The sequence below is a fragment of the Zalophus californianus genome, chromosome 10, assembly GCF_009762305.2.
Source record: "Zalophus californianus isolate mZalCal1 chromosome 10, mZalCal1.pri.v2, whole genome shotgun sequence".
Classification (NCBI taxonomy): domain Eukaryota; kingdom Metazoa; phylum Chordata; class Mammalia; order Carnivora; family Otariidae; genus Zalophus; species Zalophus californianus.
Window position 1 is genome coordinate 69,644,047 of NC_045604.1, and position 12,440 is coordinate 69,656,486.

At 60.9% G+C, this 12,440-nt stretch overlaps 1 protein-coding gene across 4 annotated transcripts; it reads right to left on the bottom strand.

Annotated features, from left to right (window-relative positions):
* Positions 1 to 8,645: 8,645 nt before the first annotated feature.
* On the bottom strand, positions 8,646 to 12,275 carry MRPL28 (mitochondrial ribosomal protein L28). Of its 4 annotated transcripts, none has more exons than XM_027612218.2 (6): positions 12,218 to 12,275; positions 11,169 to 11,466; positions 10,342 to 10,494; positions 9,944 to 10,078; positions 9,766 to 9,852; positions 8,646 to 9,096 (listed from the first exon to the last, which is right to left on the bottom strand). In XM_027612218.2, exons 2-6 carry the CDS (start codon positions 11,454 to 11,456, stop codon positions 8,989 to 8,991), a joined length of 771 nt encoding a protein of 256 aa, XP_027468019.1. In that variant the 5' UTR covers positions 11,457 to 11,466; positions 12,218 to 12,275; the 3' UTR covers positions 8,646 to 8,988. The 4 variants fall into 4 exon arrangements, with proteins under 4 accessions (XP_027468019.1, XP_027468016.1, XP_027468018.1 ...); XM_027612215.2 differs by having other exon boundaries at positions 9,944 to 10,198; XM_027612217.2 differs by lacking the exon at positions 12,218 to 12,275 and adding an exon at positions 12,155 to 12,217 and having other exon boundaries at positions 9,944 to 10,198.
* Between the last annotated feature and the right edge of the window lie 165 nt (positions 12,276 to 12,440).

Below are 12,440 nucleotides of genomic sequence, written 5' to 3' on the forward strand. Positions count from 1 at the left end.
GGGTCTCTGTGGGGTGTGGGAGTCCTGGGTGGGCTGGACAGACAGCAAGAACTCCCAGACACTGGCCTCAAGTTGCCTCCCCACCCCCAGACACGGGTCCCCAATGCTTGCCTTGGTTCTGCAGAGCTGCTGCTGTGGCCAGGCCAGGCTCCCAGGGTTGTGTCCATATCCATCCTCCTCCTGGCCCATGGCGGCTGGTGTCCCCAGGCCCTGGGACCAGAACAGGACCCTGGGGCCCCTGGCTCCTTGGGGCCCCAGCCCTGCAGGGATAGGAAGGGAGTCAGAAGGCCTGGAGGAGATGCAGCGGCCCAGCTACAGTGGATTGCAACTGTGGGCATGGAGGGGTGATTGTCTGAGCCGGGTGGGAGTAGGGGTGAGCTGGCGGGGACTGTGTCAGCCCCCCAGATGTGAAACCAGACAAAGAGCCACGGGAGCCTCACTTTGGAACGGGTGAGTTCCTCGATGGGGCACCCTTCTTTCACCTTCCCAGTCAAGGGGGCTCTGGAGTTTGCCACTAGAGGCTTTGATTTGATGAACTGTAGAGGACATTTGTTCAGGCTTTCCAGGAACTACATGAAAAACTTAAGAGCAGAAATGAAATTATTTTCTTCAACTTAGACATAAAATGAGTATTTTGAAATAAAGGGAGCTTTGAAGCCTTACACGTGTTCGTCCACTTGGCTGAGGAAGACCACTTATAAAAAGTGATTCAAAGAAATCATCCAAGATGCACCAAGGAGGATGTTGAGGCGCGTCCAGCATGGCCCGATGCGTGATGATGAAAACCAGCAGCAGAGGATAAGCTGCAGAGATGGGTTACTGGGCGGCACATCCCCATTGTCTTCCTGGGAGGGGAGGACAGGAGGGACCGTTCTGATTTGGGCTTCTGGAGGGGGACAGGAGTCTCAGGCTGAGTCCCTTCTGGGCTCTCCATTCCCTGTCCCTCTACCCTGTCCACAGGTGTGGGAGGTGGCGGCGGGTGGGCAGGGAAGGGCCTGAGGGGGAGGGAGGCTCATCCAGTTCTGACGAGTACGGTGTGGGCTTCGCTTTGGAGGCACAGCCCCAGTCACACTGGCTAGCCGCCTTCTTGGCCATAAGCACAGCCCCCGGGCTCCATTCCTCATCCCTGATTGTCCTTTCTCCATCAGTTCTGAACTCAATGGGGAGGACCGGGTATTGTCTGTGTCCCTATCCCAAGCCCCCAAAAGGATGCAGAGACATCACACCAAGGTCATGAGATAGAACACCAAGGAGAAAGCTAAGAGACCACACGTACAGGGTGTCCGTTTTTGTGAACTTAGAAAATGTGCGTATAAAGTCAAGAATATTAAAAGACTATTCCAGAGTATTAATACTAGTTATTCTTGGAGTGCAGAAGTGGGGGGGGGGGTGGGCTCCGTTGCCTCCTTTATGCACTCAGGAAGCAGCTCTGCACACGTGACTGTCGTGAATGTGTGGGAACCATGAAGCTCTGCAGCAGGCAACATCTCTCTAAGATGAGATCAGGGCTTTCCCTCAGATGAGCCGGCTCCAGCCTCAGCTCAGTGCTGACGAGACCCGGCGTGACTGTCACCTTCTCCCCCTGCTGCTGCAGGTCACCCTCCCCTGATAGCCCTGCTCCTAGGAGCCGTCGTCAGCTGGCCACACATTACTGTGCTCTCCCCTTTCCTCGGCTAGGAGGCCCCACGGCAGAGGTGGTGAGGCAGGCATGGGGCAGTACCCTCAGAAACAGCCGCTGTGGTCACTGTGCTTGTCCCCACTGGCTCGGCAGTCCGGGGCGCCAGGCCGAGCTGGCTGATGCTGTGCTTGTCCCATGTCCCCCAGCAGACCTGACGCAGCCCCCACATCCCTGCCGGCCCCCATGTGTCCAGGGTCAGGTCTCAAAGCCAACAGGAAAGCAGTGGCGTGGCAGCAGGCCTATGGCCCCGGGTGCCATCCACACCCACCCCAACTTGGGGCTCACCCCCAGCGTCCTAAGGGGTTCCTGTCACTCCAGGCTGAGGGCCACAGCAGGACAGCCTCCCATGCTGCCCCCCGGAGAATTCTGACCCTGGGGATCTGTCTGGGGGTCTCGGAGATGGTGAAGTAGGCTCACAATTGGAGGACAGTACTTGAGCGAGGTCTGGGTGGTCCCTGCTAGCCACAGGGGCCTGGGAGAGAGGAGGAGAGAGCAGCCCGCCCATCACCAGCCCAGCACCTCCCCAACTTGGGAGCCTCAGGGATGTAGGGGTGCAGCTAGAGCTGACCCTGCTCCTGCCTCCCTGGGGACATGTCTGCCTGTGGCAAGGCGGGCGCCTCTCCTCAGCTTAAAGGGTCCTGACCCAACTCTGCTGGCCCCAGAGGTCTGTGGGCCACCCTCTGTCAACCAGCCTCACTGGCAGTGGCCCAGGCCAAAGAGGGAAGGGCCTGCTGTCCTCCCCACCCCCAACGCCATTTTCCCAGGAAGGGAAGTGTCTGAGTGGAGGGGCCAGGCTCCTGAGGGGCCTCAGCCGCACCTGGTGAAAGCAGCCGCTGAGGTCCTAGCTTCCCAGTTGGCCTCAGGCCACTTCCCCTCCTGGTCTTGGGCATACCCACCCTGCTACTGTACCGACCCGACAGGAGGCCGACTTCCACCCTTGTCTCTGCTATTCCCTCACCTGGACCGTCCTTCCCTGACCCGACCGCCCCGTCCTTCCCTGACCCGACCGCCCCGTCCCCAAAGGCCTCTCTCTCCCAGCGCCGGGAGCTCAGCGCCCCTCGCTCGGCTATTGGCTCTCGTTTCTCCTTCCACCTGACATACCTCATTTAGCTCCACCAAGCCTGTGCAACCCCAGGGGCCGGGGGCAGCCCCCTGAGCTGGTAGCTAGGAGGCCTGGAAATGGGGAGGCAGGAAGGTGCCCTCCCAAGCCGGCCGGCCGCCTTTACCCGTGCCCACGCCCACACCCTCCAGATCGGCCTGTCCACCACCTGCCCCCACTGTGCTGTCCAGAGATGTCTCTCTTGGCTGCCTAGGAGCCTTGCAGCCGCTGCAGCCACGTGAGAAGTATGTGATTATGTATGCCGGGGTCCCTCCGGCCCTTTGTTGCTGCAGAATCTGTCGTAGCAAACAAAAGTGCACTGGATTAGCCACAGTGGATTAAAAGATTTGCTTCCCAGAGTTTACCTAATAACCCAACAATTGTGGCGACAGAGGCTTTGAACCTCAGGACATGCTCGCCGGGCCATCTGGGAGCTCTCGGCCTCTGCGGGCAACGGGATGGCGGTCAGGGTGATTACAGGGAGCCACCGCCTGTCCTCAGTCTCCACTCTGCCCGTGGCCAGGCCTGTGCTCTTGCCAGGCCCATCTGGGCCAAACTTGGGAGCGAGACCAGATTCTAGGGGAAGGTATAAGAGACCTAGGTAGGGGAACAAGGCCCAGCCAAGACCGCCTTCCAGAGGGCCTGCTGCCTGAGGCCAGGCGTGGGTGGTGGGGACCAGGCCTTGCTATACCCACCCCTGCCCCCTGGGCACATCCACACATTGCACACAGCAGCAAGGACACGAGCAACATGGAGGGTAGCCGTGGCGGGCAGGTGACATGCCAGGCCCCACCACGCTGCCGCGCGGTGCACATTTCTGCACACGCGTGCACTCACACACACGTACACACACACACACACACACACACACACACACACACACACACACACAAGCATGTCCCTCTTTGATCTCCAAAGGACGCTCCATTTACAAGCTCCTAATCTCAGCTGCCTTTTCGGGGCCTGTCCGCTAGTCCCGAGTAATGGGATTTGGCACTTCTGATCCATCTTGGTCTGGCCGCTCCCCGGTACAGGTGGACATTTTTTTCCTTTCTCGCTTTTTTCTTTCCTTTCAAAAAAAAAAAATGCTCCCTAAACGGCACTGACTGGACGTGGCTTGTGGCCCAGCCCTGTGAGCGGGGCTGGGCCAGGGGCCAGGTGGCCGGCACACTGAGGGCCTGGCCAGTTGGGGGTCTTTGATGCCGCCTCCATGTGAAATCCGAGTGAAAGACATGGGAGAACGGTTTTCGGGACCAACAGTGCAGTGAGATTCATCCTGCCTCGTGCGGTTCCCTTTGTCTCTCATCCCATGACCCTTCTTTGGGACGTTTGGGGAGAGGGTCCCGGGGTGAGGGTGAGGCTGCGGGTGTGTGTGCGAGCGTGCGCACGAGGGTGCAGAGGGCAGGGTGGGCTGAGGGCAGGGCCTCAGCCACAAGAACAATGGGCAGCAGGGAGCACATCCACCTGTCCGCCTGTTCGTCTGTCCATCCGTCTGCCCGCCCGGCTTACCTCACCTGCCTGGCTCCAGGCGCCTGCTCGTGCCCCACCATCCCGCGGTCCGCCATGATGGGCTTGGCCGTCTGTCTGAGCACTTTCAGCCACTCCAGGACGCGGGTCCCTGCTCTTGGCCACTGTGTGGCTGGGAGGAAGAAGTGTGACTCTGGGCTGCAGCTCGGGCTCCCACTGCCGATTGGCTGAGGCAGGGACCAGATGACGGCCTCAGAACCCTATGGTAGCCATGGCAACCAGCCCCTTTAGACACCGCCACCCCCCGAGCCACTCCTGACTGCCGAGGGAGCAGGCAGTGCCGCCGTGGGCCCACACCAGGGTCCCCTTGGAGTGTCGGGTCAGGCATGACTGGACCCTGCTCCTGCACCAGCTGTTGAGTGTGTGTGTGTGTGTGTGTGTGTGTGTGTGTGTGTGTGTGTGTGTGTCTGTTTCACGTACGTCCAGCATGAAGGGTCCAGGTCCCTCTTTTGGAACATGTCCCAGCCCACTCCATGCCCTGCCTGACCACCTGGTGGAGGCAGGAACAATGTCTTTGCAGCCTCTAGTTCAAGGAGGATTTCAGGTCAGGCTTGCCCCAGAGGCTGAAGGCCAGGCCATCTGGTGAGAAAATAATGGGTGAGGGCAATGGGAGAAAGGGCAGGGGGAACTCGGGGGAACTCCCCATACTCAGGGGGACAGAGCCAACCTCTCAATCCACCTGAGACCCCAAGGGGCAAACCCTCCTCCACTCTCATCAACCTGCTGAGCACACACACAGACTCACACAGTCCCCTCTCAAGAGCCTTCAGAGGCCCAGCCTGGCACTGTCGCTTCACAGACCCGTGTCCCCAACCCAGCAGGACTCTGGGACTTCAGTCACACCAAGCACTTTCCAACCCTGCAGAAACTAATGACACACCTGTGCTCGTCCCTTGGCCTGAATCCCCTGGGTCCGTCAGCATCAGCCCCTTGGTAAAGCCTTCCCAGATGTCTCAAGACCAGGGCTTCTCATCAAGGGCTCGACACAGCATCACCCCAAGGACTGACCATCCCGGAGCCAACCTACACCCATCTCTGTGACAATCCAAACATTCTTGGTTCCGCACAAACAGGGGCCGAGTCAATGCTCCCATGAGATCTACCTGAGAGCCCTGGGGAGCTGCATCCCACTTCCTGGCCCAAGTCCAGCCCACACTTGCTGGAGAAAAGAGGAAGTGAAAAACAGTCACAGGCCTGTGAGGAGCAGTTGTGAGCCCCAAATCTTTGCAAAGAGGCCAGGACTGCAGGGGCCCAGGGGCTGCTGAGGAAGCCACTGCCAAGGTCAGAGGGACCTGGGAAATAGGGGGAATCTGGTCCACAGGTCCACAGGAGTTGCACATCCAAGGGAATGGGCTCAGGGTGGGCCAGGCTGGGCCCAGAACTATATGGCACCGAAGCTGCTCAGCCAGCCTGGGGACGTGGTTCCAGACCTCTCCACACTGGCTTGGCCCCAGCCCAAGAGGCTCAGTCACCGGAGTGGGCCCCCAGCCTCAAGGGCCCTCCCCCTCCCATACTGGACACCACCAGCAGACAGGTCTTGTCCAGGGACGAGGTGTGGGTGGGGACATAGGTCTGGGTCAGCTGGAGGTGCTGGAGGGTCCAGCGGTGGGAGCCCCACTCTGGGGCTCAGGAGAGCTTGGGGAGGGCTCTGGTGTGCTGTGGCAGAGAGTGCCGGATGGCATAGGGCTGATACTCCTAGGCAAGTTGATGTGCAAGGGGGTCTGGAGCCAAGGCTCCAGAGGGAAAGACAGTGCACGTGGGTAGGCCTCACAGCAGCTCCTCTGGAGTCCTAGCAGGGAGATGTGAAGACTTGCCTGTTTTCTCCACATCTTCCACCCTGCAAGCCAGTGCACACCTGAGTAGGACTCAGGCAAGACCCTCCAGGTGAGGGGTCAGACACAGAGCCATGGACTGGGCCACACCCTTCCTAACCTCAGGTGTCCTTCCTGGGCCTCGGGACCCCATGGTCTTGATGGTCACACTTGTCAGGGGCTTCCACTGCCCAGGTCCCAAGGGACCTCTCCGTCTATAGCTGGTGATGGTCAACCCTCATGTCCATGGACCCTGACTGGTTGGGCTGTCATGGAAACACACGAGCAAGGGGGCTCGCCCAAGGGCTCCTAGAGGGTCTTGGAGGGACAGGGGCCTAGCCTGTCTGCCCATTCAGGCCAGCGCAGGGCAGTCTGGACTTCTGCGGGCTTGACCTTGGTCAGTACAACTACCCACCCCTATCTAGGGGCCTGAGGGGCTGCAGGGACTCAGTGAGGGGACTGGCGGCTCTCGGGGACGCACACAGCAGAGTAGTGGAGCCGTGGCCTGTGGGGACAAGTAACAAGGAAGGTGACCCTGGAGGGGGATGTGTGGCCTGGTGGGCCCCCACTGCCCAGCTCCTGCTTGGTGTGCAGCGTGTGAGCTTCCCCACCTTCTGGAAGGGGACAGTGTGGCAGTTTCTGCCTGCCAGGCACCTTCCCAGACCCGGGCAGTTTTATTTGGGGTGGGGAGGCGAATCTGTCATTCACTGACAGCCTAACCTTTCCCGGGTGGAGGATCTTCATGAGAATTTGGTGAAACAGAGACTGACTCTGCCAGAAAATGGCCAAGGCCACAGCCAGACCCGCCGCGGGTTATGGGGAGGGAAGTGACCTGCTGAGGCCACACCAAGCTCCTTTATTGACCAGCAGCCTGGAGGCCAGTCTGGGCCATCCTTGCAGTAACCCCCACGCCCCAGGGAGAGCAGAGCTGCAACCCTAAGACTTTCCTGTGCTGCCCCCAAGTGTGGTAACCCCACTCTGGCTGGGCCTCTGCTTTTGACACTCTTGCGTGGCCCTCCAGTGCTGACAGGGAGACCCAGGCCAGAGTCCACCCTCCCCCACCATGGCCACAGGCACCCCCCCACCGCCTGGCTCCAGCCACACACCCTGCGCCAGCTCTAGGCCCCTTCAGGTACCAGCTGACATACAAACACTACAAGTCCTGATTAGAGCTCCCCCCACCTTGACCTGTACCCTGAGTGGGGGCAGGAAAGGGCAGCTGAGCAAGGCATGACTGAGAGCCATGGCCAAGAACTTGGGGCATCTGGGGTGCACAGCATGGAGGCGGGGGGCGTGCAGGTGACACAGGCTAGAAAAGGATCAGTGTGATTCAGTTCAGGGCTGAGCATGGGAAACATCAAGTGGGATCCAGTGGGGGCCAGAGGGCTGGCCAGTCCAGACCACCACCTAGGTAGCTGGAGCCAGGGGCTGTGGTTCGGATAGCTGGGCTGGGCCTTGCAGGCCAGCCAGAGCTGGCTCAGGGGTGGGCTGGGCACTGGCAGCTTTTGGTAAAACTTTTGAAAAATTAAAAACTGTTCCCAATGTTGGGGCACCCCACGAAGAAACAATCATGTGCATCAAGACATGGGCCCAGGGGCACCTGGGTGGCTCAGTTCATTGGGCGTCTGCCTTCAACTCAGGTCCTGATCCCAGGGTCCTGGGATCGAGCCCTGCCTCGGGCTCCCTGCTCGGCGGAAGCCTGCTTCTCCCTCTCCCACTCCCCCTGCTTGTGTTCCCTCTCTCGCTGTGTCTCTCTCTGTCAAAAAATAAATGAAATCTTAAAAAAAAAAAGACATGGGTCCAAAGGTACACCCCAGCAGACTCTGGGACTGATGACAGCATTTCCCAGCTTTGCACAGAGACCTCAGGATCGCTCCCCAGAGGACAGACCCCCCTGCCCCCGCCACAATGACCTCCCTATGCTGTGGGGTCTCTAGGGCCCTCCTGCCACTGTGTTCCCTGCCCAGCCTCATGCTCCCGTCTCCACCTCCACGAACACAGCCCAGATGTCTTCATTTCCACAGCGTCTCTCAGGGGAGCTGGGTGCCCCGGGGTCAGCTGCCAGGACCGGGCCAGGGGAATCACTCCCTGTCCTCCCTGAGTGGTCTGAATGGGTCTCAATGCCTAGTACTCCCAGGAAAGTGCTGGGGAAGAAGGTCAAGGCAGCCCCCAAATCTCAAGAGCAGGAACGGTGTCAGGGCACCTGGGCTAGCCTCCCACTGGGAATCCCATCCCTGCACCTCCCGAGAGCTGGTGGGGGTGCTCACCACCCAGAATGGCATGCCAGCACAGAGCCTTCCCTGGCACTCCCAGGGAGGCCAAGCCTCCCTGCCTCCACTCTGGAGAACCCTCCAGACGGTGGGGATGTGCAACAGGGAGACGATCTGTTGCAAGATGCCTTCAACTACATTGGACTCTCCCAGAGGAAGCCAAGACACTGACACGAACCCCGGTCCCACAGCTCAGCCACATCCTGGGTCTCTGGGACAGGGCACGACGAGATCAAAGACCACTCAGGAGAGCTCCAGTCTTCCAAGCAAAGCAGCACACACACGGCCCAGTTCAGACTTTACTTGTGCTGCCCCCGAAGTGTGGTGACCCCACTTAAGCTGGGCCTCCACTTCAGGGGGAAGGGGGGGCCACAGAGGCAGCAAGATGGCCCCAGACCTCTGGGGACCCTGGGACGAGACCCCTTGGGGCCTCCACAAAGCCCACCCAACCCTGGGAGCTGCTGAGTCAGTACAGAAGAATGGGTTCATCCGCTACCCACACGTGGCCCTCACCACCACTCCAGGCTCTCGTGTCCACAGTGCCAGGGCGGGGGGGGGGGGGGCATGGCTGAGCATGGCTGTCAGGCCTGGGTCACCGTGCAGTCATTTCTTGCTGGCTCTCTTGTGCACCACCATGGGCTCCGACAGTGTCTGCTGCTGCAGCCGCCCAATCAGCTCCTCCACGTAGACCTTGAACAGAGGAGTCGGGTCCTACAGGAGTGAAACAGGGTCAGGATGAGTCGCTCTGGGGAAGGCAGGAATCCAGTTGCTGCTGGCCAAACAGAGGCATCCGGCACGAGACTAGACCCCTCAGGCTTCGCTGCAGCCACCAGCCCAGAGGACAGTGCCCTGTCCACGAGACAGAGGCCACCTTCACCTTCCCTTGGGGACCCAGGGACCAGGCATCTCTCCCCCACTTCCCTGCCTTGGGGCCCTGTGGTTGCAGATAAACCAAACAGAGAGAACAGGGGCAACGGCTGCTGGTGGGCTCCCTGTTGCAGCAGTGACCACGAGCTCCAGACGCTTCCAGGGTGCAAACACAAAAAGACCTCAGCTCAATACCAGGAAGATCATAGGGCAGGGGGGTACCACGTGGCCAAAGAAACCAAAAGTGCCACCAAGAGTCTTTCTGTCCATGAACTTATGAAGCCAGCTGGGGGGCGGGGTGGGGTGGGCAGGACAGAGTCAGGACCTCGAGGGCAGGGGGCACGCCGCACGGAACCCAAGGCCGTGGTTGTACCGGGCCAGCTGTGCACAGCAGCAGCTCCTCCCCAGGCTCACCGGGCACAGCGGCCCCCAGTCCAGGCTTCCCCGGAGGTAGTATGCCTCCCCACCCATCCGTCTGCTAGTGCTCAGCAGCTGGCGCTCACATGTGCTCACCTTCTCCTCCAGGAGCCTCTGCTTCTCCACAGCCTCATCTAGTGTCAGGCCGACCCACTCGGCTTCTGCCTCCGGGATGACAAACTCCTGCACCGGACAGACCAGGCACTGGATGAGCAGACGTACAGCCCGCAAGTGGGACCCACAAGGAGCCAGAAGTACAAACCAAAGCCCTCACCTTGTACTTCTCGTAGATGGCTGCCCTCTTCTGGGGGTTGTCTGGGTGCAACCGGGGGTCCTGTCGGGCGAGCCGCAACAGCATCCCTCGCTTCAGGTCCATCCCGAACTTGGAGCACAGGTCCTCCTTTGGAGTCTGGCAGGAGGCTATGCATGGGGCCAGGTGTTGCTGGTGGGGCCCTGCCCACCCGCCAGCAAACCCCACCACTTCCTTAGCAGCAGGAGGGCCCCAGGCCATCACAGGACAAAGGAAGGTCTGAGAGCAGGGAAGGAGGCAGTGATGCTCACTGGGACCCCGTTTATATTTCACTGGTGTCCCTCCACCCCAGACACGGGTGTGCCCCGGTGAGTCTCTGACTCGCTAGGAGACTCCGCTGTGCTGGAAAACCCCCTGCTTGCCTTGAGAATGTAGAAGTCAAACCCGTAGGCCTCATCAATGAGGTCCAGGGTCCGCTGGGTCACTGTGATGGTGAATTTCGTGTCCAGGATCTCACTGTAGAGCTCACGCTCAAACAGCTGTGGCTTCCACACCTTCTTCACCCTCTTTGAGAGCTAAGGGAGGAACAGAGACCTCATGAGGGCTGTTGCTTCTCCCAACAGAGCCAAATGGGGCTGGGGCATCTTCCTGAGGCTCAGGACGGAGAGCTGGATGGACCAGGCCCCACCTGGGGACCCAGAGATCACCTTCTCCTCAACCCTACCTGGGCTGCTGGTGTGCGTTCCAGACACACCACACATAAAACCATAACTCTGTGGTTCACAGGTCATCACGTTCCAAACCGCGGACCAAGGGGCCGAAGACAAAGGGAGAGGCCCCCCGGGAGGCCCCAAAGACACAAGCCACCCTGCAGAGGGCTCAGCAGCCCCTCCAGGTTTCCCACCAGAGACTGCACGGTGTGGAAGGCAGACTGTGCATCTCTCAGCCTTCCTAAGTGCAGTGATGCGGTGGCAGTCACGAGAAGGAGGCAAACTACAGCGTGTCACGCTGACAGGTGACCGAAGACCTGACCTCCCACTACTGCCTCTCGCACACAGATCTCCTCCTCCTCCTCACACTTGATCTGGCTAACCATCCAGTGGCTCTGCACCACCCTGTCTCAGAACACCACCACACTGTAAGCACACACCCCCACCCCACCCCCTGAACCTCCAGAGCACAGCCCAGGGCTCAGGACAGCAAATCCCAGAGGAGTACCCGGAAGGAGTACCCTGCCCTCCTCACATACCTTGTCGTTGTTGATGTATCTATGGCCCAGGATCCAGCCCTCCCCACCCCAGAGCCCCAGCTGGGATTCTGGGGGATAGTAAATGGGAATAGGTACATCCTCCACACGCTCCCGCTGCCCATTCTTCGGGTTGATCTTGAACTTAACCCCGTGAGGCCTGTAGTGCACGGGAGTGGGCGTCCGCACCTCCTCCAGGGAGCGCAGGTAGTGCCGGGGCAAGCGGGAGCAGATACCTTCCCGCAGCCGGAGCTGCTTCCACAGGCCGACGGGGAACTTGTGCAGAGGCATCGTGACGAGCCTGGCGGGAGACAGGGGTGGCGTCGTTACACCACAGCCCGGCCGCACTCCGGCCCCGACTACCCGCGCGGCCCCGACCCCCGACGCCCGCGCTCCGACCCCAGCCCCCTGATTCCCGACCCCGACCCTCTGACTACCGACGCCGACCCCCTGACTCCCGACCCCGGTCCCCCCGACCCCCGCTCCCCGACCCCAGCTCCCTGACTCCCGACCCTCTGACTACCGACGCCGACCCCCTGATTCCCGACCCCGGTTCCCCCGATCCCGACCCCGACCCCAGCCTCCTGACTCCCTACCCCGACCCTCTGACTACCGACGCCGACCCCCTGACTCCCGACCCCAGTCCCTCCGATCCCGACCCCGGTCCCCTAACTCCCGACCGCTGCCCGGACCCTGGCCCCCAGACTCCCGACCCCGGTCCCCCCGACTACTGGCGCGGCCCCACGACTCCAGACCCCGCCTCAACCACCCGTGTAGCCTCTTCCCTCGCCCCGACTCCTAATCCCGGACTCTGACCCCCGACCCCACCCCAGCCCCCTGACTGCCGACGCCGACCCCCGGACTCCCGACCCCGGTCCCTCCGGCCCCGACCCCGGTCCCCCGGACTCCCGACCGCGGCCCCAGGACTCCAGATCCGGCCCCAACTACCCGTGTAGCCTCTCCCCTCGCCCAGACTCCTAATCCCGGACCCTGACTGCCGTCCCTGGCCCGGATCTGCAGTCCCTACTCGCCCCTCGAGACCCGATCCTGACCTAGCCCACAGCCTGCCTCTCCGAGTTCCGCGCTCCACCGGAACCAGAAGTCTCGACCCAGCGCCTACACCCCATCAGCCGCTAACTGGCTGAAAAGTCCGTCAGTCTACTCTCGTCCCGCCCCGTTTCCTGTCTTTAGGGACCGTGGAAAATGCCCGGCCGTGACGGCAGCAGCTCAAGGCACCGTCGGCAAATGCGGATCCTTTTCCCCCTGAGAGGAGCT